General features: G+C 40.0%; 1 protein-coding gene across 2 annotated transcripts in view; it reads left to right on the top strand.

The window, feature by feature from the left end:
• RFX7 (regulatory factor X7) overlaps window positions 1-24,998 on the top strand; it is a 52,722-nt gene that overhangs the window by 23,313 nt on the left and 4,411 nt on the right. The window contains exons 2-8 of one of the 2 annotated variants that reach the window (XM_050712979.1): window positions 662-695; window positions 8,667-8,749; window positions 9,554-9,676; window positions 17,870-17,990; window positions 20,253-20,333; window positions 21,018-21,225; window positions 24,100-24,395. In XM_050712979.1, coding sequence (XP_050568936.1) covers window positions 9,567-9,676; window positions 17,870-17,990; window positions 20,253-20,333; window positions 21,018-21,225; window positions 24,100-24,395 — 816 coding nt within the window. In that variant the 5' untranslated portion in view covers window positions 662-695; window positions 8,667-8,749; window positions 9,554-9,566. Of the gene's footprint in view, window positions 1-661; window positions 696-8,666; window positions 8,750-9,452; window positions 9,677-17,869; window positions 17,991-20,252; window positions 20,334-21,017; window positions 21,226-24,099; window positions 24,396-24,998 lie in introns of those variants that run through there. The other variant, XM_050712980.1, reaches the window with a different exon arrangement.

Raw genomic sequence — 24,998 nt, 5'->3', positions numbered from 1 at the left:
ACAAAAGCTGATTATGGGTGTGTTTATATGAAGTATAATAAGTTCCATACCATACCTTGGCACATATCCTGAGGTCGTTTATGGCAAATTTTATTTCAGTCCCCACCCAGTCTCTTCTTAATAAGCCAACTAGGAGGTAGTGAGACTTAAAGTGGAAAACTTCTAAGTAAGTTGTCAGTGGGATACCAATTGTCTGCTTTGTAGCAGCTCTTTGGAAAACTAGAAATAAATGCATTGAAGTGGTGGGATTTAGTGAAGTGTGGGGAAAAGATTGGGGGGGGGGCACGTGTTAATTGTGTTTACAGATGAACAAATAAAATGCATCTGAATTGTGGAAGAGTTTACAATAACAGTAGTGAGATCCATCGTGGCTGCTTTGCAGCTTGGGATAATAGTTCCCAGTTGGAATGATATTTCATTTTAAATACACTTCTTATATAAAAGGGTAAAACAGCAAAAAATCTAACAAAAAGCTTTGTTTGCAGTGACTTTCTACCAAAAATGTTGCAGATTAAGTATACTTCCATAGGCTATCATTGTATTTTGTAGCAGGAGATTAAGCCTATAGTATAGTGATAGCACTTCTAATATGTAATATTTTTGTCATTACTGTTTAGATTAATTCAAGATTTCTATTCTCTCTTTCTTCCCTCACGTCTAGCAAAACTGTACAATCTAAAGTGGACTGCATTTTGGTAAGTACAACTCCAGAATGCTTTTTAATATTTGATAGAACTGTAAGACCAAAATAGACAGCTCTGGAGACCAAGAGTTATTATCAAGTCATTCCTTGGCAATACTTTAAGGTACTACCTCTAAATCTGCTCAAAAGTAGTTCATGTTGCCCCCCCCCCCCCCCCCAAAATGCATGATGTAGATTTGGTACTCGTTTTCCAGGGAAGTATTGCCCTCTTTCTAGCAACAGCAAGTCATTTCCCTTTGTAGAGGCTATCAGTATAGATATGACTTAGAAAGATGCCTTACTGCTTTTGTAAACATGTTTTTATTAAATGAGGTATTATGGATTGCACAGATCAGAATCTGCAAGAAGCTAATTGTGCCTTCAGGTTCCGTTGCTCTTTAGGTTGCTAATGACAATGATTATTGCTCTTGTTGTTTCCTTGAAATAGTTAATTCATGGCCAGTGCCACATTTTAAGGAAGGAACTAGATTGAACTGCATGTTTGCACAAAGCCTGTCAGACTAATGCCCTGGTCCATGAAAGTCTTGCTCATGTCATAATTGTCAGATTATTTGTTTATTCTAAATCTTGCCAACCTCTGAAGTTGTGCACTATCTTGACTACCTTCCCAGAAGTGAGCAATGCTACAGGTCCTGTTAGTTCAGCTGTACGTAAAACAGATGCTTCATTTATTGAAGAAAGGAAAGCCCTTGAAATACATCAAGATCACATTTCTTTGTGCAATAAAATAACAGAATCCTAGCCAGTGAGTAGAGATGATTTCTGGGAAGCAAATATCTAGGACAAGCTGAGAGGATTTGTTTGTGTTTAATAGTGAGCAATAGGTTTCAAGTTTCTTTAAATCAGAGTCTGAGTTCATAAGTCTTAAGACTGGAAGGGACTGCTTATTCTGACTTCCTACCTTTGGCATTTCATCCAGAAGTACCAGCGGGTAAGATAAAAACATGACATAGACAACCATCTGGACATTATCAAATAGAATCTGTTCCACTATATGGCTGAGCTAAATAAGAATATTCCTTGAAGTCGCGTTGTCAAAGGCTAATTTAGATGGCACTGAATTCTGTTTACTTTAAATGTTACCTTAATTTGTCATGGTGAGAGATTTCAGGTAAGCTTTATTGTTGTTTTGCAAACAGACTTCGGGCCCAGTTTTACCTATGCTTAAAAGAATTCCTGGATGCATCCAACTAAACATGATGCATAATGTCATTTTTGTCCTATTTATTCCTTAGTGGCGTCTGCGGATACAAAGCAGGTGAACATAAGATCTTTTGTACGTGAGTCTTCATTTGCAAGAGGGCAAACTGCACCTGTAAAATTCTTAACACCAGCTTTTTCTGCAGTGAAATAGAAATGTGGTAGGAGTTCTTAAGTAGCATCAGAGAATGAATAAACAAGTAGCAGTTAACTTGTCACCTGCTTCTTGGAAACCTGTTTTAAGAAAACGGAATTTACAGTAGGACTAGTCTTGCATTAAATTCTGCAGATTCATGAATCTAGGATACTGAAGTAGAGATTCACAGTTGGTGTGAGCCAATGTTACCATTCATCTGCATGAGTCGATTGTGATCATCCACCAGGTGTTTTTCTGAACAGTGCTCTTGCCCGCAAAGCAATCTCTATAGCTTGGCTTGGGACAGAGCAGCGATTTCCTGATGGCCTGTTTTTCTGTTCCAGTTGCTTTCTTGTCTGTCCTGCTGATGAGTTCAGAGGAGTCCTATCAACAGTGGAAAGGTGACTGTAGGGCAGCAAAGGTAGATCAAATGCTGTTCAGGTAGTTTGAAAAAGCAAAATCTAAGACCAGAATAGTTTCGAGAAACAAAAATGAAGCTGAATCATGTCAAAACAGTTTCTGCATTTTACATGCTTTTGGAAAGCTGTAAGCTGCAAGACAGAATGTAAAAGTGTGTTAAGCTAAAAGGCCGTGACCCTACAACTCAAAATTAATTGTTTGGAGCTTCCTTGCAGACCTATCCAGTTTTGGCCTGTAGAAGACAGATGAGGACGTTTCCTCACTGTTGGAATGTGTATGGGTTGGTCCAAATGGTCTGTGATTGGGGTGTTTGGACTTGATCAGTACCCAGCTGCTTGCTGCAGAGTCTGAGCCCAAGGTTATGGGCAGGTCAGAGCGCTTCCTTCAAGTGCACTTCCTTAGATCTGGTTCAGATAGCAACCATCTCAGGGCCTCTGAATCAGTCTCATGAGGTATAAAGGGCCAATGCTCATCCCTTGCGTCTTTTACTGTAAAGAGGAGATCTGTGACCACCATTCAGTTATGTTGAGAGATACTGATAATAGCTTAAAGCATTTAAACTTTATCAGTTTGCTAGTAACTATAAAAAATAAATAAATAAATAACAAAGATCAGACTATGCTTGTTGTCATTTGTGTTTGGTAGCCCCAGTCACAGCCGCAATGTGCAGAGCAGCACACGGATGCTCTTTAGAACATAGGCTGCCTAACACAGGATAGGAAGAAAAAGGGAGAAGAAACAAAAGTGATGGTAATTGTCTCTGCTGCGGAGGGTAACTAGCATCAGAGGACTGCGGAAAACAGCTAGTGTAGGGGCACTAGGACTGTAAGTTCTATTTATACAAGAGGCGAAAGTTATCTGTCTTTTACTTGTTACATTGCACCATTTACATCTGACATACTGTCAGTTTCTGGAAGATCATAAGAATATTGTATGCTGTGCAATCCAAAAAAAAAGGGGTAATTAGCAAGAATTGTGGTGTAAACAGCCATTAAAAATTCATTATAACATCTTTTTAACTGTAGTAAACATGTCTGGAAGTCTCCCATGACTTTGCTTGTTATATTTCTTGCCACATACTGAACTCTTGAACCTGATGTAAAGAACTGTATGCTCCATTTGGTTGCTTAGCAAGAAGGCTAAGGCTGCTTTCCCTTGTCCTCTGAAAAGAGATGAGTGCTGGTGAAAGATGGCTGGATCGACGGCTGTGAAAACCAAAGCTGCCAATGGCTGGAGCAGTGGCAGTGTGGGCAGCAGCAGTGTGCGCGACCTGCTGTTGAAGCAACCTGCCTCAGTCCTGCTGCACTCAAGGTGGTAGTTTGTCGCTTTTTGGCCCTACAGGAAACAGGCAGCAGCTCTGGGTAGATTTGGCAGCTGTACTTGGACACTCTGTCAGTATTAAGCTGCCATGTATTTTTAGGGCTTGTTTGGAACATTTAGCACCTGAAATATGTTTCTGCTTCTGTTCATCTAAAGCCTACAAAATATGTTTATTAGCATCTCTTTAGACTAATAGGTTCTGTTTCAATTTAGCTATCTTCTTTCTGGATCATTTTTCCAACAAACCATCTGACCTTGAGCAAATTATTTAACCTTTGCTTCTTGTTTCTCTCTTCGCATAGTGGGGAGATGATTGCTTGACTACTCTGCTATTCTTAGTCTGGTTGTTAAATAATAGATGTTTGTTCTTTTGAAATATGACAGGTTTTAGAACCAGTCTGCCAGTATGTGCAAGTTATGTTGCCATTGGCATAGCCTTTTTTACTTAGATTAGAATATAGTTATATATAAATACTCAAAATGTGGAGAAAAATATTAAGATCAGTCCATGCTCTCTAAAATAGTAATATTGCAAAATACTTGCAGCAGTGCCCCTGGCCTTCAACTCATTTTCACCAGAACCTTAGGACAGAAATAACCTGTAATTCTACCTTCATTGTAGAAATATAAAATAAGTCAAAGTTAAATGCTGTTCTTCAGCATTCAAGAAATTGTAATTCTGGTAATTGTTGCTTAGTGTATTTTTCTTCTATCTCATTTTAAGTTGGGCCTGACTAAATGTTTACTTTAAAAACAAAAAGCAAAACAAAAACATTCCTTGGAGTTTTCCATGGTAATCCATTCTGGCAACAATAAGATGAAATTCGAGTAACATTTGTGACCTGTCAGTGGATCAGCAGTTGGAGAAAAACAGATAGAAAGATTCAATCCGTCAAAGTCAGGAAACTTCAAGTGATATAATGTGAATCTGGAGGCTCAAGCTGAAATCTAGCTTCTCCAAGCAGGACCATGAGTCTCATGTTTCCTGTATTACAGATGAATTCCTTAGCTACGTTCTGTGTTGAAGTGATCTTCGTCTCTTTGTGCCATGAAAAATTTCGTGTCTAGCTAGTGTCAGTATGGAACCAGATGTCAAAAACTATTTCTGATTAAAAAAAAAGTTGCTATTATTTTACAGCTGCTTATTTGCTCAAACAAAATGCCTGTTAGAATTAAAAAGAAATTTGCTTGTGTTCCTAAGAGGTTCTTGTTCTGTATTGTTCTTAGTCAATAAAAGGACAGAATCGTTTGGACCACATCGATATTGTTTGTATGCACAAATGGATTTCTGGTTTAATATATTTGCTACATATTTTGTTAATTTCTTTGGTGAACTGTCTGTCTTTGGTGACTACCAAAATGAAGAAAAATGCCAGAGACTTCTACTTCTTTATATATTACCATAAGGCTTTCCTTGTCTGTGACTTGAGGTTTCTAGTTCTTTGTCCTGTTTTTTCGTGTAAAATCACTAAAATACTTTGAATAGTTGATGTATTTTTTTTGGTTAAATTGAAGCCAAATTGTAAAAAAAAATAAGTATGAACGCTCCTTGCTCCCATCTTCACAGTATCTTCCTTCATTTGATGTGGTTCCAATTACAGGAGATAAATATAATGTGTGAAGACCCAGAATAGCAGAGTGGTGCTTTGTGATGGCTTTACACCTCAGTCATACAACCAGTTTAGCGCTCTTATGCATCTTTCTAATGCAGCTTCAAGAAGTATGGTTTATAAATAACCTTTGGAGAATTAAACATTCTTCAGCTGATTTGATAGAACCAGTTAATCAAGGTCTGTTAACTTCAAGCAAAAAAATGTACTTAGATCCTTTTAAGTAGTGAGAAAAGATTCCCCAGACATTTTATATTCTGTATGGATATTAAAACTACTGTAGCATAAACTTTAAGTGGCTACACAAAGGGGAATTTGTCCAAGATGTTGCCAGCATTGCAGTTTTCCTTTTGATGCTCTGACTCTTTTCCACTCTGTTCCACATTTAGATTTCTGCCAAACATGATATTGACCTATTTTCTTAGTGGGAAATAAGAAAATTGGTAGTATGTTTTGTGTTGTCCTTTCTTTTTATTCATTTTCATATGTATCCAACTTAAGACAAAGTGAAATTCAGAATGTGTTAACATTTTTTTTTTTTTTTAACTTGGTCAGAGAGATCTGTTGTCAGTAGGCCAGCTGAAATGTTTCTCTGCTTTCCCAAATGCTTTTCTGATTGCATTAAGAATTAGAAAGTTTTGATACTTGGAGCAGTCACAGTAACAGAGAGACTACTGAAATCACTGGAGCCTTACCACTGAGAGCTGGTAGATAAGGGCTAAGGTTCAATAAGAAATTGTACTTAACGAGGCTGTAAACAAAGCTTTGAGAGTTTTAGAAACATTGAGAGAAAACAGCCTAAGCAAAATATAATGTTCAGAATTTTTTAAGCAAAACATTGTTCCCTGAATCTATTAGCAGTGTCCCATTCAATGCCTTTGGTGCAACTTCTTCAGCTTTGAGATGTTTTTGTCTAAATAGATTCGGTCTCATTTAATAAGCTTAGCTTTATCTAATTATCACCCACGTAGGATTACCTCCATGAACTTCCTCTGCATCCTGGCTGCGTGTTTTCTCTCCCGTTTCATAGAAGGGCCTGCCTCCCCAGGAGCTCTGCATAGCCATCGCTGCAAGCTGGAGGAGTTGTGCAGAGAGTGCAGCCTGTGGAGAAGAGTGGGTTTTAAGTGAAAGCAGAGGGAAAATGCTACTGTCCGGCTTCCTTTGTTGAGGACATGAGAGCCATAATCCTCAGCTGCCTTAGCTCTAGGGATGCAGTTCCGCTGATGAGAGTTGTTGGTTCACTGGCAACTTCTGAAAAAGATTCTGCTAACATAATCCCAGTCAGATTTCTTCTCTACACATAAATCAGGTTTTGTTTGAATGAATGGTTGTCAGAGGGGACCTGCATAGCAGTGCCTCTGCAGCTTGGGCAGGGCCTTCGCGTGCAGCCCTTTCCTTTAGCTGGGAGACAGCAGAAGTTCCTTCAGCTGCAGTGGGCATTGAGACTGCTTCAGCATTTTCTGATGAAAGTATAAAACCACCCTTTACACTGTGAAGTAGCACGTTAGATTTGAAGACAAGAGGTTGTTTTCCACTTCGATGTCAATCATTAGGGCTTTTTTGTGTGTTTTGCAGTGGATCTCACCTGACCCATGTCTTTTGGTGGTCTTTAAAATCCCTTCCAACTCGTTCTGTGATTCTCTTGATTCTAAGCTCTTGGAAAACAAGAAAGTCTAATAAACAAGTGTGAATTTTCTTGCAGCTGTTTCATTTCTATCTTTTCATAAATTTTATTTTCTCTAAAATGTTTCTTTGGAGAATGATCTCAGTAATGTTTTTTTTAATAAAACCATCATTGATAGTGGAAGGACCACCATTGTAAATGCCATCATGTATGCGGGGAAGGAAGAACAGAGAATTTTACAAAACGCACCTGTTCAGAAATACCTCTTTGGATCTTCGGTGGTCTGTGCACCATTGCTGTGTAAGCTGTTATAGATCAACAGACATCAGTGTCAGCAAATTTCAAGAGTTTATTGGGGGGGGGGAACAAAAACCTAATGTTGTGGCTTGCTGAAGCTTACACAAATAAAAGCAACAAATACAGTGTCTGTTCCCTGGCTGCTGTTGGAAATGCTTCTGTGAGCTCTGAGAGTGTCTGTCTTACTGCTTTGCTTATTTTATTGCAAAGGCAGCAGGGAGGAGGGGGAGCTCACCTCTGGCTAGTTCTCTTGTTAACTTTGTGCCAGTGGAAGTGAGATGCTTCTTGACTGGAATGGGTAGGGACCCCAGTTTGAAATGAAGTTTAGGATTTATTTTCCCCACTCTTCTGTTTGTTGTTGAAATAGACAGGCTTCACTGGCTGTTGGTCCCATTCTCTTCCCTTTGGAAAAGGTTATGTTGACAGTAAGACAGCAGTAAAGGAAAATAGAATTAACTGTAATCAGAAAGCTATATTCTGAACTAAAAAGAGATTGTGGTATTCTTAGCCTCTGTACTGGTAGTGCACCTCACATATTGGTTCTGCAGCATCTTCCAGAAAGAATCTGTGTACTCATTGCTGCATGGCTTTACTCCTGCTGCTGCTGAGCAGGCTTGAATACCTTACCTCAGCTGATGGCCTAGTACGTCGGAGTCTATATGAGAGATCTGGAATGACCCCATACCAGCTCATATGTAGTACTCACTGTTTGCGTACAGCAGGTAAAACTCCCTCTTGTGTCTGATGCTCAGCTGGTATCTTCTAGAGTAGGACTCAGGCATCATAGGGATTCATGGTAACTGAATGGCTTGTTTTCAGTATTTGTACAATAATTCTGATTCCAAAGGAAGCAAATACATGATGTATTTAGATGACATTGAAGTCTGTGACACAACTATTGATGTGGTGGTGTGGATTACAGGATCTGGTCTGACATTCTGCATAGTTATAGCCTAGCTGTTTTTTGATGCTTTGTTCTCAGAGGTGCTTCAAATGAGCTCTGAGAATATAATGGAGGTTTTCATGTTACGTGTCCAGTTACAAAAGTGTTCTCTTATTGTCATTTCTCCAGATTCTACTTTTATTGTGTATGAATTTTGTAATGGTATTGTGGATCTGGCTTTGTGGACCAGTGTTTTCTAGTGTGCAGTGGTGTACAAATAGAAAATCATAGTTCTAGACCCAGAGTACTCGCAGTAACATTCTTTAACATAAGTATTTTCCTGTTTGAAAGTATGTTATTTTGGAATACAATGTTGGATGACAATTTTAGCTGTTGAGCTCAACTCTTACTGTTTGCTCTTTCTATCCCTATCCCCTTCGTTTCTTTTTAACCAAAACACCTTTGTTATCTAGCAAGAAGTTGAGAAGTTTACAGACCTAGAGAAACTCTACCTCTACCTTCAGCTGCCTTCGGGTCCCAACAATGGAGACAAAAGGTATGTGTGTGGTACAGGTAAGCAGCTAGTGCTGAAAACACAACTTCCTGTGGCACTTACTGAGCATGCATTTACATGACATGTTTGGTAGCAGAAGCTGTCTTCAAATATTAAGAACTTATTTTTTGGTGAAGATTGTTTTTAATATTTGAACTTTATTGTTCAAATATCTTGTAAATGTAAACCTCCTAAAATGCAAGACTCATCCAAGAATATCTTTTGCAGCCTAAGTTTGATCGTTCCTTCACATTTTACATAGGAAGTGATGATAATATAGCAACATAAATGTGATGCTGGGGGAAAGAAAGAACTAACAGTATTTCTAGTAGCATTTGTTTGATTAAAGGAAGATCTAGAAAAACAACCTGAAGATCACAACATCATGAAATTAGCATCTGTTCCCAGTAGGCTGATATAGGCAGACGGATGCCTACAGGAAGCACTCTGAGCACTTGCTGAGAAAGTTGAGTATTTGCAAAGGGCAGTTGGCAGACTGAGTAGGCAGAAGCTTAGGAATGGTCAGCAAAAAAAAAAAAAAAAATACCAGAGAGGAGGTAGGTACACTCTAACCCATCACTCTATGCGTGGCTGTGTGTCAGGCAAGAACCAGAGTATGGAGTCTCTTTGTTAAATTGTATAAAAAATAGGGAGATAATACTTCCTTAGCCTTAAACAATAGCTGCACATTTGAGGTACTGGCCTTTGTTGTCTTTGTCATCTTTCTGTCTGTGCAAATACAAAAATGAGTACTGAGGAGGAACTATGGAGTAAAGTCCTCATCAGAACTGTTTCTTCTTTCAATAGTGATCAGATCTCCATGTCATCCAGCCGTGCACAGCAGATGCATGCCTTCTCTTGGATACGGAATACCTTGGAAGAGCACCCTGAGACATCCCTTCCCAAACAGGAGGTTTATGATGAATACAAGTGAGTGCTTCTGATAGTGCTTTCCACATACTGCTTTACGAAGTTGTAAATAGTTCTGTGACACGGGCTCTACAAGTACTCCATTGACATACATATACAAGTGCACCTGGAAGAACAAGGCCTTCTGTACTTGTGTGCTAATGTAACTGAGGCCAACTCTATTCAGTAGTTGTGCCACTGAAGGTAGGACTGTGCTGTTTAAGTGGTGCATTCCGTATGCTGAAGTAAATGTGCAAGTATTTCTTAGCAAGTAAATATCAGTATGAATATTGTTTTTATTTTTTGGACAGAGTGGCACAGATAAAAAGTGCCACGTGCTGTCTTACAGTGCTTTTTATTCTAATTATTTATATGTACACATGTAAATGACTGTCTTAACAAGGATGAAGGGCTGAATTGTTCCTCCTGGAAAGGCAGGTATTTGGCACATAAGATCTAGTCAATGGTACCTTTTTCTCCAGAATAATACATAAGTATTGGGCTTTCCTGCAGCAAACCTGATTGCTACAGAGGCACAATATACCTGAATATGCATGAAACCAGTAACCAAGGCCACTGAGAGTCTGTTTTGTCAAGTCTTGAAGCTATCATGTAACGAGAGTGATAAGAAGCAAGCGAGAGCGAGCTGTTTGGCAAAAGTTGGATTTGGATTCATTTACAAAATGTTCCCTACAGGAAATTAAAAAAAAAAAAAAAAAAAAAAAGACCCAGATGCCTGAAGATGAATAACAGATTCATGACCTAGTATGAATATTTCCATAATCTGAATGATTACAATAATTTGCAGGGAGTTGAGTGCCTTCACCTCACAAATGCCTACAGGATTCAGCCCTTGGTAGTTGTTGCAGCGCTGCATTATGTGAATACCTCATTTTAATTAACTCTCTCTGGTAGAGTTGTTTTGCTCTGACTAAGCTGCAGCATGATGGCATTAGCTTGCCTGGGGTTGATAAACACGCACACACCTATTTCTGAAATCTCACCATTGAGTTGAGCAGTGACGCAGCCTGGAAACATAGCCAATAGCACAGACGTGCCAGGGTAGCCAATCCCCGAGCAGGAGCTGCTCACGCAGACACAGCAACAGCAGCAGCTGCTGTGCGGGAGAGAAATGGAAGCGTTATTCTTAAATATATTTCTTATTTAATAATTTATGGCCTGCTTCAGCAACAAATCTGCTTGGCTTCCATGCTGTGCCAAGCTGCAGATGCCCAGAAAAATCATCTACAGATTGTTGAGTGTGAAATTTGGATGGCTTTTGTATGTAGCTGCATCAAGTATTTGTGTATTGTATTTTTTTGCCTAACAAAATAAGGGTGGAAAGCAAATATTCAGGAAAATATTAAATGTTTGGAATCTGTTATCTTTTGAAAGCATCTGTTCTGTATTTAAAACATTTAGTTTCTGTGAGTGTGTTTATGAGCTATTCTTGCACACCGAAGGAAGAATAGCTTTGGAGTGGGAGGTGGGGAACAGGTGTATAAATAGATGAGTTAGTTTTGATAAGTCATTTTTCTTTACCTAGGGGCGTTAAGTCCTCTCAAATCTCACTTGTCTGTTATTTACAAGTTATAATTTCTCTCCTCTGTGTGCAAAGATAAATGTTGCATGAGCTCATAGTGAGGAAACTTGTGCACTCTGAACATAATAAATTGAAGTTACAAGGCTTCAGAAGAGTGCTGCATCATAGCAGCATTTTAATTCCTGCTGTAAATTTTGGTCAAAATATTTTTTTATAAAAATACTGCTCTTTTGCATCACCTTTGTGTTTTTCTTTTTTCTATGAAGATAAAAAAGAAGCTTACAGTGCACACAAATCCAGCACTGGCGAACGTTGATAGCGTTTCCAGCTCCTTCACATTTCAGTAGCCTTGCATCCCTCATCTAAGTTAACACAGTGATGCTTCTTTTTGGTTTCTTACTTTTTTTAATTGTAAATTCACATCTCTAGCTAGGTAAAAGTGAATGAGTATATCACTTATTTTACCCCCTTCAAAAGGGAGATAAATGCATCGTAATATGAGCCAGTAGCACTTGGGATGGTTGAGAGCTTGCAGCTGAATTTCAGAAAGGAGGTAAATGAGAGCTATTTCACCTCTCTTGTTGGCACTGCAGTACCACTTGCACTGACAGAATATGCTGTGCTGTAAGAAGCTGTGTTTCAGCGAACGTGGTGCTTCTACCAGCTTCCTTTGGAAGTTATAGGGGAATACAGTCTGGAATATATTATTAGGACTCATGGTGAGCTGCCTAATTTCTTATGTAGCCTGAAGAAAATAGTTGCTGCTTCCCATCAAATAAATCCTTTCAGTGTTTTCTTGTCAATCAGTTTTACTTAGGTATCTTTGCTTAATTAGTAAACACCCTTCTGGAGGCTGCCAGGTGTAGATTAAGCTGAGTTTAGAGAATTAAGATTTTAAGTCTGGCAGTACTTACACAGAAAAAAAAAATCCTTGCTTGTCCACAAAATGATTTTTTGAGCCTTCACTAAGCACTTGGGTCCTCTTGCTGCTACTGCAATGATGCAAGAAAAGAGTCATGTTGTTCATATTTACGCTTGGTGCCCTGCAGATTCACTTAAAACACTTAATATAGATTAGGAGGTCTTTGAGTGAGCTTGCATCTCTTATCTGGTCTTTGCTGGGTTAGAAACTGGCTGGATAGCCGGGCCCAGAGAGTTGTGGTGAATGGAGTCAAATCCAGTTGGAGGCTGGTCACAAGTGGTGTCCCCCAGGGCTCGGTACTGGGGCCGGTCCTCTTTAATATCTTTATCGATGATCTGGATGAGGGCGTCCAGTGCACCCTCAGTAAGTTTGCAGATGACACCAAGCTAAGTGCGTGTGTCGATCTGCTCGAGGGCAGGAAGGCTCTGCAGGAGGATCTGGATAGGCTGGAGCGATGGGCTGAGGCCAACTGTATGAGGTTCAACAAGGCCAAGTGCCGGGTCCTGCACCTGGGGCGCAACAACCCCAAGCAGAGCTACAGGCTGGGAGATGAGTGGTTGGAAAGCTGCCTGGCCGAGAAGGACCTGGGAGTATTGGTTGATAGTCGGCTGAATATGAGCCAGCAGTGTGCTCAGGTGGCCAAGAAGGCCAACAGCATCCTGGCCTGTATAAGAAGCAGTGTGGCCAGCAGGTCTAGGGAAGTGATTGTGCCCCTGTACTCGGCTCTGGTGAGGCCGCACCTCGAGTACTGTGTTCAGTTTTGGGCCCCTCGCTACAGGAAGGACATGGATGTGCTCGAGCGAGTCCAGAGAAGGGCGACCAAGCTGGTGAGGGGTGTGGAGAACAAGTCTTACGAGGAGCGGCTGAGGGAGCTGGGCTTGTTCAGCCTGGAGAAGAGGAGGCTCAGGGGCGACCTTATCGCTCTCTACAGTTACCTTAAAGGAGGCTGTAGCGAGGTGGGGGTTGGTCTGTTCTCCCACGTGCCTGGTGACAGGACGAGGGGGAATGGGCGAAAGTTGCGTCAGGGGAGTTTTAGGTTGGATGTTAGGAAGTACTTCTTTACCGAAAGGGTTATTAAGCATTGGAACGGGCTGCCCAGGGAGGTGGTGGAGTCACCATCCCTGGAGGTCTTTAAAAGACGTTTAGATGTAGAGCTTAGCGATATGGTTTAGTGGAGTACTTAGTGTTAGGTCGGAGGTTGGACTCGATGATCTTGAGGTCTCTTCTAACCTAGAAATCTGTGTCTGTGTCTGTAAATCATTAATCCTTGATTTACTGGCTGCTGGGCCAATTGATACCACCTGATGCATAGGTTGTGTGTGTACTAAGTGTTAAAGATGTTAACTAGCAAGTTAAAGAAGAATATTCAGAAGCTGGAACAGAAGAGGGCAGTAGGTATAGGACTACAATGGACATCAAACAAATTACAGATGTGAGATGCATGCTGGTCTTGCTTTATAGCTCTTAACCGGTGTTTTGTGTAAAAACTCCCTGATAGGAACTGCATGGGACCTATTGTGTTGTCAAGTCTTCTGTTGTAAGTGAGTAACTATGTATTTCTTTTAAAAGCTGATCAAACTCCCATCTAAAGCAACTGTTTTCTAGCTTTGTTACTAGTCTTAAGAATCTGATACCGAATTCCGTTTCTTTGATGGTTTTCAGACATCTCTATTCCATCCTATGTGATTTCTAGGACTTCTTTGCCAGCATTGTTCATTAGCTTAAAGAGATCCTGCCTCTTCATAAGGTTTTGTTCTAACCCATTTTTTAGAAATCAGTTATTTTGGTGGATTGGATAAGCCAAGATCTTTGTTTCGTTTCATGCAATAGGTTCTTTCCTACTATTCATAGTGGTTCTTTCTGCACCCATCTCGTGTTGAATTCAGCGTTCTTGAACAGGGTATGTAGAATATGTACGATGTTCTCTGTGAGATTTTGCCTGTACATACAGTGACAGAAAAATTCTCCTTAAGTAATGCTGCTGTTTTACGCTAAGATTGTATCCACCTTGTTATCAGCTGCTATGGATATATCATAATTAACAACAGGATGACGAACTTATCCATTTTATCTTCTGCTGCATTCAGTTGATGAGTGCCTACTTCACAGCAGCAGCACTTGTTAATTCTTGTGCATTATTTTGCATTTCGAGGTATTTAATTCCATGTTTTTTTCTATTCTTGTCTTTTCAGTTTTTCCGCGTAATACACCAGTCATTTTGTTTCAGTGATGCCTCCAGAATCAGATGATTTTGCCACATTTTTTTCTGACAGAAACAATTTAATACAATATTAAGTAAGCAAGACAGTTTTTGAGGAACTGTGCGTAGCTTTCCTCTGACCCTTCCGTCTCAATGTAATCTGTTATCTCCATTTTATCCAGTTCTTTGCCCAGGAAGCTAATTAAGCTGGGCTGCATAGCCTGACCATACTCGTTGGCTTTTAGTTGGTTAATCTTTTTTGTGGTCTAATTCAAGCGTGCTCCCATTGTATATTCTGTCTTGAGTATATGTAATTTGAAAATGGACTTTCCTTGCCAAATTTACTGTGTAGGAGCACTCTGTACAAACGAACATAAGCAATCATGCATCCATTGTCACTCCTGTCTCTTTGTAGACCTTCCCTCCCCCATCTGTTTCCCACCCACCCTTCGAATAAGCAAAACAGCTCCTGGGCTCAGCAATGTGCCAAGAGTGCAAGTAGCAGAGAGAAGAGCTTAAGGGAAGAGACTCCTGGTATGTCTTGTCAAGTCAATGAGAGATGGCAGATGGACATGTAGGATTCTCGGCCAAGCCAGGAGGAGGAGGGGCCATATGGAAGGATCTGCCTGAAAACTGAAATTACGTGATGATAATAAGAGCTCAGAAATCACAAGCTTGCAGGAGCTGCCAGTATGGATTCAGGGGGACCATGTAACTGGATGCTTGGTGCTGCTAGCAAGTAATTGTCTTGAAACAGATGTGCTTGACTTGAGGAACTGAATTTTTTTCCTTTTTTCTTTTTTCTTTTTTTTTTTCTGGAGAGGGAATAATTTTATCTTTGAAGTCGATTGATTGATAGGTTCCTAATTGTGTTGTTTTGCTCTTTTAGTTTTTTTGTTTTGTTTTGCTGACATTGTTGAGTTTCAGTCAAAAATACCGCTGACTACAGCAGAGAAATTCGTAGAGCCCCCCTTTACATGGTAGTTGAGACTTCAAGCCCTGTAATCAGGATTAGAAAGGGACAAAGACCCACCTTTTAGGATTTTTCAGAGGGAAGTTAAAATCCAGTGGTGTCTGGTAAGACTCCAGATAAAAAAGTGCAGAGACGTGTCTAGAACGGCATTATGCATGAAGCAGTGTCTGATTCCTAAGAGGGTGCAGCAAGGCTGAAGAAGCATTCCTTTGTATTAACTTCAAAGGGACAAACCCAGAATCCAGAGACTGCGACTGACATGCATTGAAATGAATTTTGTTGGTATATAAATCAGGTAAAAATTTTCCAAATGTCTGATACAGAAATATAAACTAGTTGGAGGGAACCTCTGGAGGTTACCTGGTCCAACCCCTCACTCAGAGCAGGGCCAGCTTTTGACATTTCATGATGTTGCCTTATCCAGACAATTTATGAATGAGGAAAATCAAGCATTAGAATGGGAGCCCAAAGAGGGTGTGAAATCTTTCTGCCTGTTTTTAGGACCTGACTGGGCAAAGCCGAGCAGCCTGGTTTTGACCTCAAAGCTGAGCCTCTTGTAGGCTGGTGTTTAGACTGAAGTCTAAAAGGGTGCTACCAAGCACCCTTCCCACTCAAATTAATCTGTGATGCTGTGCCTCCAATGGTGGAGCTTCCACGGTGTCCAGCAGCTCCTGTTCATGTGGTCTGTCCACTTTCATTGGGAATGTGTCGGGGGGCATTGTTTGTGTCCCATCCCCTCACTTCCTTTTAAATAAAGAAAAAAAAGTGAGTTCTCACAAGAATGGGCTGAAAGTTTCGGTAAGACTGGCTCCTCTGCACTACATTGCATTTCCTCCTTCATTTTGAAAGGAGAAACCAAGGTCTTTTATTTCTCTCCCACGGATAACAGCAGTCTATACAAGTTTGCAGACAGAGCTGGGGAAAGTAAGGACACACAAGCTCTATAGGAGAATGTTAGAACCAAATAGAAAAACCTGGCTGTTTATCATCAAAATCATAACATTTGTGGCGGTGCTTTGCAAATGGAGGATACCTACATACAGCCAAGGTAAAAGCAGCATATACCTGCTCTGTAATAACTAATATTTTTACAAAGAAAATAAATGCAGTGGAAATATCTCAAAAATATCTCTCTGTGTAGCTACAGTTTTCAGAGAAGGCCGTTTGACTGGACTACTTGGATGCAGATGCCATTGCTGATTGTTACTGGTTTTACCATGTGATGCTGGGAATTAAACTTCTGTTTCAGGAGCGATGCTTTTTGTTTTCTTCCTTGATGAACAGAGATTTGTTTGCCTGCATGTACCCAAGTTAGAGTAGTGAGCAATGTAGTGTATGACGTGATTGTCTTGATGCTCTCCTGCTATGATGCCCACACAGATGTGTAGTCACCTCTTCTGTTCAGAGACAGGTTGGTTCTGTGTATTTCTGGTAGGGCTTCTCACAGGAAAGGAGGCTATTGCTATGGTGCTGACTCTGTGACCGTAGGAAGTCTGAAAGAGAATGCTTTAACGGTATGCTTTTGGGCCTGAGCATGTCAACATCCATGAAATACTACAATGCTCTTGAACAAAAGGCGATATGTAGTAGTGTTGGTATCTTTGTGCTGCCTTAAGCACTTGCTGCATAGCTAAGCATTCCAGAGCAGTTTACGTTTTTCTCAGTTGCTTTCACATGATTGTGATTTTTCAGAATGTTCACACTTAGCAGTGTAATCAACAATTCTTGCTCTCTGCCTCAAGGAGATATTTTTCTAGATATCTCAGGTGTTGAAACCTCTGAATAGATGTTGAAACAAAACTCCTTCTGCTGTTTTTGAGAACTGAAGACAGATAACAGTACCCATTTTACTGGAAAAGTACATTTAGCAAAATGAATAGCTTCTGTTGCTTTTTTTCCTGTGTCATCAACTTGTTTACTCAGTTGTGTGAAGATTAGCAGATCTACATTTATAGAGGCAGTAGAAATCTGTGAATTTAGGGCTGGTAATTCACGTAAGAATATCTATAATTAAGCAGATCTTACAGTTCAATGTGGGCAAACAGTTGGTAGGAGGACTAGGTCCTCAATACATGCTTGTGTTACACCTATAAAGGTGAAGCTGGTTCCACGGGAAGCTATGCCTCATGAAAATCAGTTTGCTAAGTTGTCTCAAATTGCAGCTGTATAGGCAGACAAATCTCTGACCTGCTGCTTTTCAAATACTCTAATAGGACTTCAGGCCTTCCCACACTCAAGCTATACCTCTGGCTAGAGAATGTCACTCCTAAGTCCTAAAGTAAGTGAATTGAAACATAATAGCTTCAAACTAAGTTGTGGAGTAAATCTTAACTGCGCTCTAGTTAATGCCACTACTTGTTAAATCTCCACATGACTTGTCTTTGAACTTAGTGTAGAACAAGGCAAAAACGATGGTATTAATAGCTCTGTGTATACATTTTTATGTATTCAATTTGTTGTGGATATATGGATGGGTTTGAGTGTTTTCTTTTTGAAAACCTTTGGAGTCTAGCATGCAGGCTGGCCTTTTTGTATTAACTTTGGTTCCATTCACGTTTTATTTCTCTTTGTTGCAGGAGCTATTGTGACAATCTTGGCTATCACCCATTAAGTGCTGCTGACTTCGGAAAGATCATGAAAAATGTCTTTCCGAATATGAAGGCCCGTCGCCTAGGCACAAGAGGCAAATCAAAATATCCTTTGCTAGAACACTTCGCAGTAACTTCTGCAATTGCCTGGAGAACATCTGCTGTTACATCTTAACTACCAGCTAAATTTAGAAGTAATGTTAAATAAAATACGCAGACACTTTTCCAAAATTCTTTAAAAATTATTAAATGCTATAGTGTTAAGTTGCAAGATACCACTTAAGAAACAAGGTAGTATATTTAGGTTACACAGTCTTTCTGGGAAGCTTAGTTGTCACAACAGTGAGGAACCAAAAAAGCCTTATCACATAGTGTGAAGAGGAATATTGAAGTAGAGGAACTTGCCTCACGATACAATAATATTTTATTAGCAGTACAAGTTCAGAATTATCAAAACATTTCTTGCTTCATTATATACTTGTGCACACCGTACAAGTTCAGAATTATCAAAACATTTCTTGCTTCATTATATACTTGTGCACGCCGTACAAGTTCAGAATTATCAAAACATTTCTTGCTTCATTATATACTTGTGCACACCGGTACTTTAAAAGGTAGTTGTAAAGCCAAAGATCCTTCTTAAGAGGTGCTACAAATCTCTCGTAAAACTGCAGCTCCTCAATCCACTGTTTAGGATTGTTTGAAAGAGAAAAGGGGATTACTGGGAAGCAGTCAAAAAGCTGATTATAGACTTGGAAGTCACTTATTGATGGCTTGTCCTGCAGGGGTGAGGGGAACAGACTGATTGCTTCGTTGCATGGTGCATACTTCCTGAGACAGAAAAGACAATTCAGAGCAAGTGCTCCTAGGATGAGAAGTGATGTCTCTCTCCATTGACTGTGGTCTCATTCCCTGTGCCCACAACTGGAATCCACTTCTTTCCCTTCTTGCCTGTGGTAGAGAAATTCACTCTCCCAAAGGGTATGCAAAAATGCTATCCTGTTTAGCTGTAACTTACAACAAAGCCTGAAGTATACAGAAAATTGATGTTGTCATAGTGTAGGTAAAGATACTGTTACAGGCATAAGTATGCACAGTTAAATGTTGAGACAGATTAGTTTATCAGCTAACAGGCAGCCACTATGAACAAGTCAGGGCAAGTGCTGTGGAAAAGAGTCAGCTTATATCACTGGTGGTTCTGCTGTTTCAGTTTAGGGACAAGAAGCCCTGCTAGGAAAGAAATGCAGTAATCAAATCAAAAGGCTACAAGGATGTAAATTTTTCTCAGGCTTTTCTGAGATAAAGCTATGGTTTGTATTTACTGCATAGGTAACTGCTTCTGTCTAGTCTTTAGCAAGCTGAGGTATTCCATTAAAAACCAAAAACTGTTACTGATTTTCAAAGTAAATAGTTTCATCTGCAAGAATTTAGTCTTTTCCAAGTTGAGAATTGCACCTTCCCTTGAGAATCTGGAAACTGTCATGAAGCAACCTGCTGCCTGCTGTGTCCCACAGGGCCAACTCTTGCTCCATCAGTGCGTTGCTCTGACGCTGTGGATAGGTTGAGCTACTGCAGAAAGCAAGGGAGGGAGGGTTTTGAAAGGCCAAAAGGCTTCAAGGAGGTTGTATGTTCTAATTAAAAAACAGTCAAAAGAACTAGCCGTAATGATACGGACTCACTGTAATACTGTCTTTTGACAAGGTTTTACTCGAAGCATGGTTACAAAGAAAATTAATGCTAGGAGGCAGCCCAGGATTATTTGTCTTCTTTAGAGGGGACCAAAAAAAACCACATAATTGTAAATGAAGAAATTATGTCTGTTAAATTTTTCATTAAGTACAATGTTGGATTATCTAGTAGTGGAATCCAAAACTTAATAGCAGCATTCTGGATGGAGCTAGACAAATTTTAAGGAACAAATTATATGATGTAATTATAGCTTGACAGGATTCTCTTTCAGTTCTGTTTCCTAAGTTTCTAATTCAGAATTATTAAAATATGACTTTATTTCACACTTGCCTTAATACCTAACCACCTTACATTTAATTTACTGTAATTATGCTCCATCCGTGTTAGTGTAAGAAAATGTAAACTCCGTGGTCTAGGGAAGAGAAATACACATTTAGAGAAAATGAAAAATTAGTGATTCTGACAAGGATTTGCTCATCACAGAAAAGAGACACTGTACGTGAACTTTTAGGCTTTTGATTCTGGGCTGCTGTGAGGTTATGTTTAATGACATTGAATTTGAGAGCCATTGCTGAGTTTGAGTATAAAGCTTATGAGAAGTATGGGAGGAATTACTGCCCGTCCTCCCTGCATGCCACCTAACAAGCAGAGATGATGTAGACCTTAATTCTTGATCACATATTGCTACAGTGGACTGAGGAAGAAGGCTTTTGTTCATATGCCAACACTGCCCAACCTTGACTTTCACAAAACTGGAGATGGGGTATGTTATATACTTATACATATTTGTGCAAATTAACATTTATTATGTTACTTTTACTATCTTAAGTTTTTCTTACTACCTTAAGTTTTCCAAGTAAGTTGAAGAGCTGTGTAGTTTTTAAGAATTTCTTTATGATGCTCAGCTTCTAAATCATTGTTTGGTGTTTCTATAAAAATCCAGAAAGAATAGTAGTGCTATTATAAAAAAAAAAAAAAAATCGAAGGTGAAGCAGAATTCCATAGTACTACTACCTACAAGGTGTGTGTATATATATATATTTAACTCTGATCCTGTTTTGGCTTTACTATATATTGATGATAATAATTCAGCATTAGAGGAGAATCCCATGTGAAAGAAGCAGTTCCTGGGTAACAATGGCTGCTGAGGTGACAAGACTCTGGTTGCAAGGAGGATCAACTGTAGGTGGTCTGAATGTTGGGATTCTTGCTTTGATTTTCTTCCAGAAACACCAATTCCGTATGGTACCTTTTGGAAACAAGCAGTAACATATAACTTTTAGTAGCATCGATGTTGTGGTCTCATTCTCCCAATTTCATGAAAAACTCTGAACATATGTATTCAGCTTCCTGTGTGCCTTTGATCATCATTTGCTCTGTATTCTTGTTTTCACTCCTTAGTGACCTTTAATAATGAAAGTAACCGTTCCTTCTTCGTTTGTTGTAGTTGGATGGGACAGAGCCGTCTGGGCAGCTACAAAGTGCCGATGAGGAAGTTGTCTCTGCGGCCTGCCGGCTTGTTTGTGAATGGGCCCAGAAAGTGCTAAGCCAGCCTTTTGATACAGTCTTGGAATTGGCTCGTTTCCTTGTAAAAAGTCACTACATCGGCACCAAGTCAATGGCAGCTTTAACAGTAATGGCAGGGGCACCAGCAGGTAATGAGTTAACTTGATTCTGAATTGATGAAATGGGGGGTATTTTTTCTGAAAGTAATGCATTTTAAGTCAGAGGGATTTCTTTTAATCTTAATCTGGGGTGAACAGGAGGAGTGAGGTGTCTGGACAGCTCTGGACCTTTAGGGATTGATGCGGTTTGTCTCCCCTGCTTTGAGTAGGAACGTATCCCACTTCAGACCTTGTTGTTTTAGTCCTCTCCAACAGATGTTAGCTGAACCAGACTGATTGCAGTCTGCATTGCTTTAAATTATTTTCTTGAAAGTAGTCTGGGTAGGAAGATTTGAAAATAAGCAGCGGCTTCAGGTTTAGTTTGTGATGGTAACCTTTTGTTTGCTTGACAACTTCTTGCTGCAGTTTAGATTTGCATTAACGGTCACATAAGGACTGGGTATAAAAATGTGTGGTAAAATAGAGTGGTGCTTCTTGAGAACTGTGTGCTGCCTGAAAGAAGGGTAAAGGGAAGGGAAGTGGGGGAAGAGAAACCTTAGTTGGTGTTAAAGCTGCTATGTAATCACAGTCAGTGTGAAGTGTGGGGCTGGTCACTGAAAAGACTTCGGAAACTTCTCTAGAAGTCCTTACAGTTGAGTAAACAGTTCAGCAACAGAAACTGAAGCAAGAAATTCTCTGTCAAGGAAATTATTAATGATATAATTTGAGTGGTCTTGTTCAAGTTGTTTTTCTAGCTTATATTCTCTGAGGTAATGAAAGGTAGGAGTTCATGCATGGTGGGAAGCAGTCAGGATGTGGGTCTTCCAGTCCATCTTGGCCATTCAGGTCAAAAACTGCTGCACTGAAGGCAGGGATGTGTGTGTGGTGCTGTCATTAGCTGACTGGTGATTCCCGGGAGACGGCCTGCAGTAATTGCATGTGGCACTTGGATGGACACCTGTCTCCCCAGACTCTTTCCAAGATCTTCTCCAATTCCTCTGATGAGGACCCTGGTCTTATAAAGCACTCAAAGGCAGGGTTAACTTTAAGCATGTGAGTAATTGTACTGAGCTGTACTATGCTAGATCAGGATTTGGGTGCCTTGACAGTGGGGGTTTGTAGGCACGCTGCTGTTGTAACTGTGTTTGTTTGATAACTTGTCCTAATTTGGAAACAATTGTCCGTCTTAATTTTCTCTCTGAGCAGATTTTCTTACAGGCATTTCTGGTATGTCAGATAAAAATTTTCCTGAGATGTTTGATCTGTGTCAGGTAGTAAAAGCGTGTCAGCTGTTGTTTTTATGGATTATACTAGAAATAATGGTTTGAGGGGCAGGAGAGCCCTCTCCAGAGGCAGTTTGTGTAACTGGGATTCCAGCACTTGATGTCAGATCTTTGTTAAGGATCAAGGTAAAGAGGAGAGTTGCTTTGTATTTCACTACATCACAGAGGAATGGATTTCAAATTCACACATTTCAAATGGAAACTGGTGGTCAAAGCTGAAGACAGGGGTGATCCCCTTACTTCCTTGAGGAGAAGGTGGCGTTTCAAGGAAAAAAGGCGGTTATTTCCAATGCATGCCTGTGGAGCTTGGATACTCATTTCAGGAGAGGTTCTACGGTCTGGAATGGTAAATAAGATATTCATTACCTTTCCTCTTTATCATGAGGAACTATAGTGTCTCTGTGTGCTAACTGGTAGGGAAAAAAAGAAAGCTTTTACCCTCAAAGGTAAAATTGTGGTGTTATTTTCCTGATAATGTTACTTGCTTTCGGTATTCAGACCACATAGGTCACTTATTTTCCAGTAATAGCAATATATTTGGGCGTTTCACTGCTCTGTGAAGAAGGAATTGAACACTTAAAGTGGAGACATGTTGTAGAGTTCAGGCTCTTGTGGTCCATGCAGGCTGCTGCTCAAAGGGTGGGCTACCAGAAGACGGTGTTTGAGCTTGTACTGGGTATCTAAACCCAAATTACTGCCCTTAAATGGCGATGATTGATTTATAATTGAGTTATTTTAAAGCAATGGAGAAAAATACGGAAATATAAATGAAACTATTAAAGCATATTTAGAAGGGCAATTCAAGAGAATTGGGCGGTCCTTGAGAGAGTGTGCTTATCCTCTTGACTGTTAATGAATGAAAGATCATAGATGTGATGTGATTTTGTAACAGGAATTGGTACCAGCTGCACAGACAAGACCAACTCCATAGTGTTCTCCTTGGAAGCACCACTGCTTGCTTGTGATTAGCAAAGGCATTGTCTCCAGAAAAAAAAATATTATATTTTTATATATATATATATATATATATATATATATCATTCTAATTTCCATCATTTTTTCACCTTTACCTTCTTTTGTTTTTCTTTTCCTCCCTTGTCGCTAATCTTCTTGCCCTTCTTTCACCGTTGTCCGTGATCCCGTGCTGGTTGCAATCCATTCTGGCATTACATGTAGGTAGTATCTGTTCAGAGCTGCTCCTCTGTGACACAGACATGCAGTTTTGGAAAGACTTTTCATTTTTAAAACTGCTTTCAATATAGATAACATAACAAAAACATGGTAGATAACGGATTTTAGATTCCTCTGAAACATATCCACTGCCCTCTACTGTCAGTTAAATTAATTGCATTGTTTTTAGATGTAATTCAAAATATGTAGCTTGAGGTTACTAGAAAGAAGATGCCAATACTTAAAATCTGTCAGCTAATGGCCAGCTTGCCTAACAGATAGGAGTTCCGCCACAGATATGGAAAGAAACTGAGACACTGAATAGATTCAAGCATGAAATGCACGAATGGATGAGGTGCTCCCTGAACGGTTGTGGAGATGCCTGCTATGTATCTGCCGTTGGATACAGAAGTGGCACTACAACAGACAGTGTATGTGTTGTTATAATTCATTCTTCTTCTTTTGTGTTCAGGAATAAAAGGGATCCCCCAGCCCTCAGCTTTTATACCTACTGCTGAAAGCAATTCCTTTCAACCACAAGTGAAAACGCTGTCATCTCCTGTTGATGCCAAGCAGCAGCTGCAGCGTAAGATCCAGAAGAAGCAGCAAGAACAGAAACTGCAGTCTCCTTTGCCAGGAGACTCTCCAGCAAAGAAAACGGAAGGCACTGCAACCAATGGTGTGACGAGTATATCTAATGGAAGCCCTGCAATTCTGTCTCCTCAGCCCATTGGTATTGTTGTGGCAGCTGTCCCCAGTCCGATACCGGTAATGTTCTCCAGCAATTCTAGAGAAACCCCCTTATGAAAGTAGTTAAGTAGAAATGTCAATGGGACGGAAAAATGTTGGTTTTCGTTCAGACTTGGGTTCCTTGATGCTTTTCTGTCCCAGTGACTGTTACACCACAAGTGGTGTAATGATGTGACCAAGTTTGGGTTAGATAAGGAGGCAGCGTCATTCTGATCATATCACATAGGCCTTGTTCATCTTTGAAATCTTTGACAGTGGGATTTCAGCTAGCAATATTGGTTATATGTGGGAACAATGACCCTTGAGATGAAGCTTAACCAGATGGGAAAGCCAGCACAGGTCATGTGGCTCAGTGAGCCCCTCATTTGGAATCCAAATTGACTTGCATTGGCCCAGCATACCTAGGTGACAACAGCAATTTTGTTTTTGCATGAAATTGATAATATGGAGCTTCTTTGTCTTTCAGACATAAAAAATCGGGTTGGGAGGAAGGTTATTTGTTTTTAGGATATTAGCTGTGCTGTTTATTTCAATAGATAAGGGAGTTTTTCTGCCTGATACTCAGCTTACATTTGATTTGCTTTTGAAATCTTGAAAATGAGCAGTTTTGAATGCATCCTC

The sequence above is a fragment of the Cygnus atratus genome, chromosome 11 (assembly GCF_013377495.2).
Source record: "Cygnus atratus isolate AKBS03 ecotype Queensland, Australia chromosome 11, CAtr_DNAZoo_HiC_assembly, whole genome shotgun sequence".
NCBI lineage: Eukaryota > Metazoa > Chordata > Aves > Anseriformes > Anatidae > Cygnus > Cygnus atratus.
The sequence above is the reverse complement of the archived record's forward strand: the minus strand, read 5'-3'. Positions and strand labels throughout refer to the sequence as shown.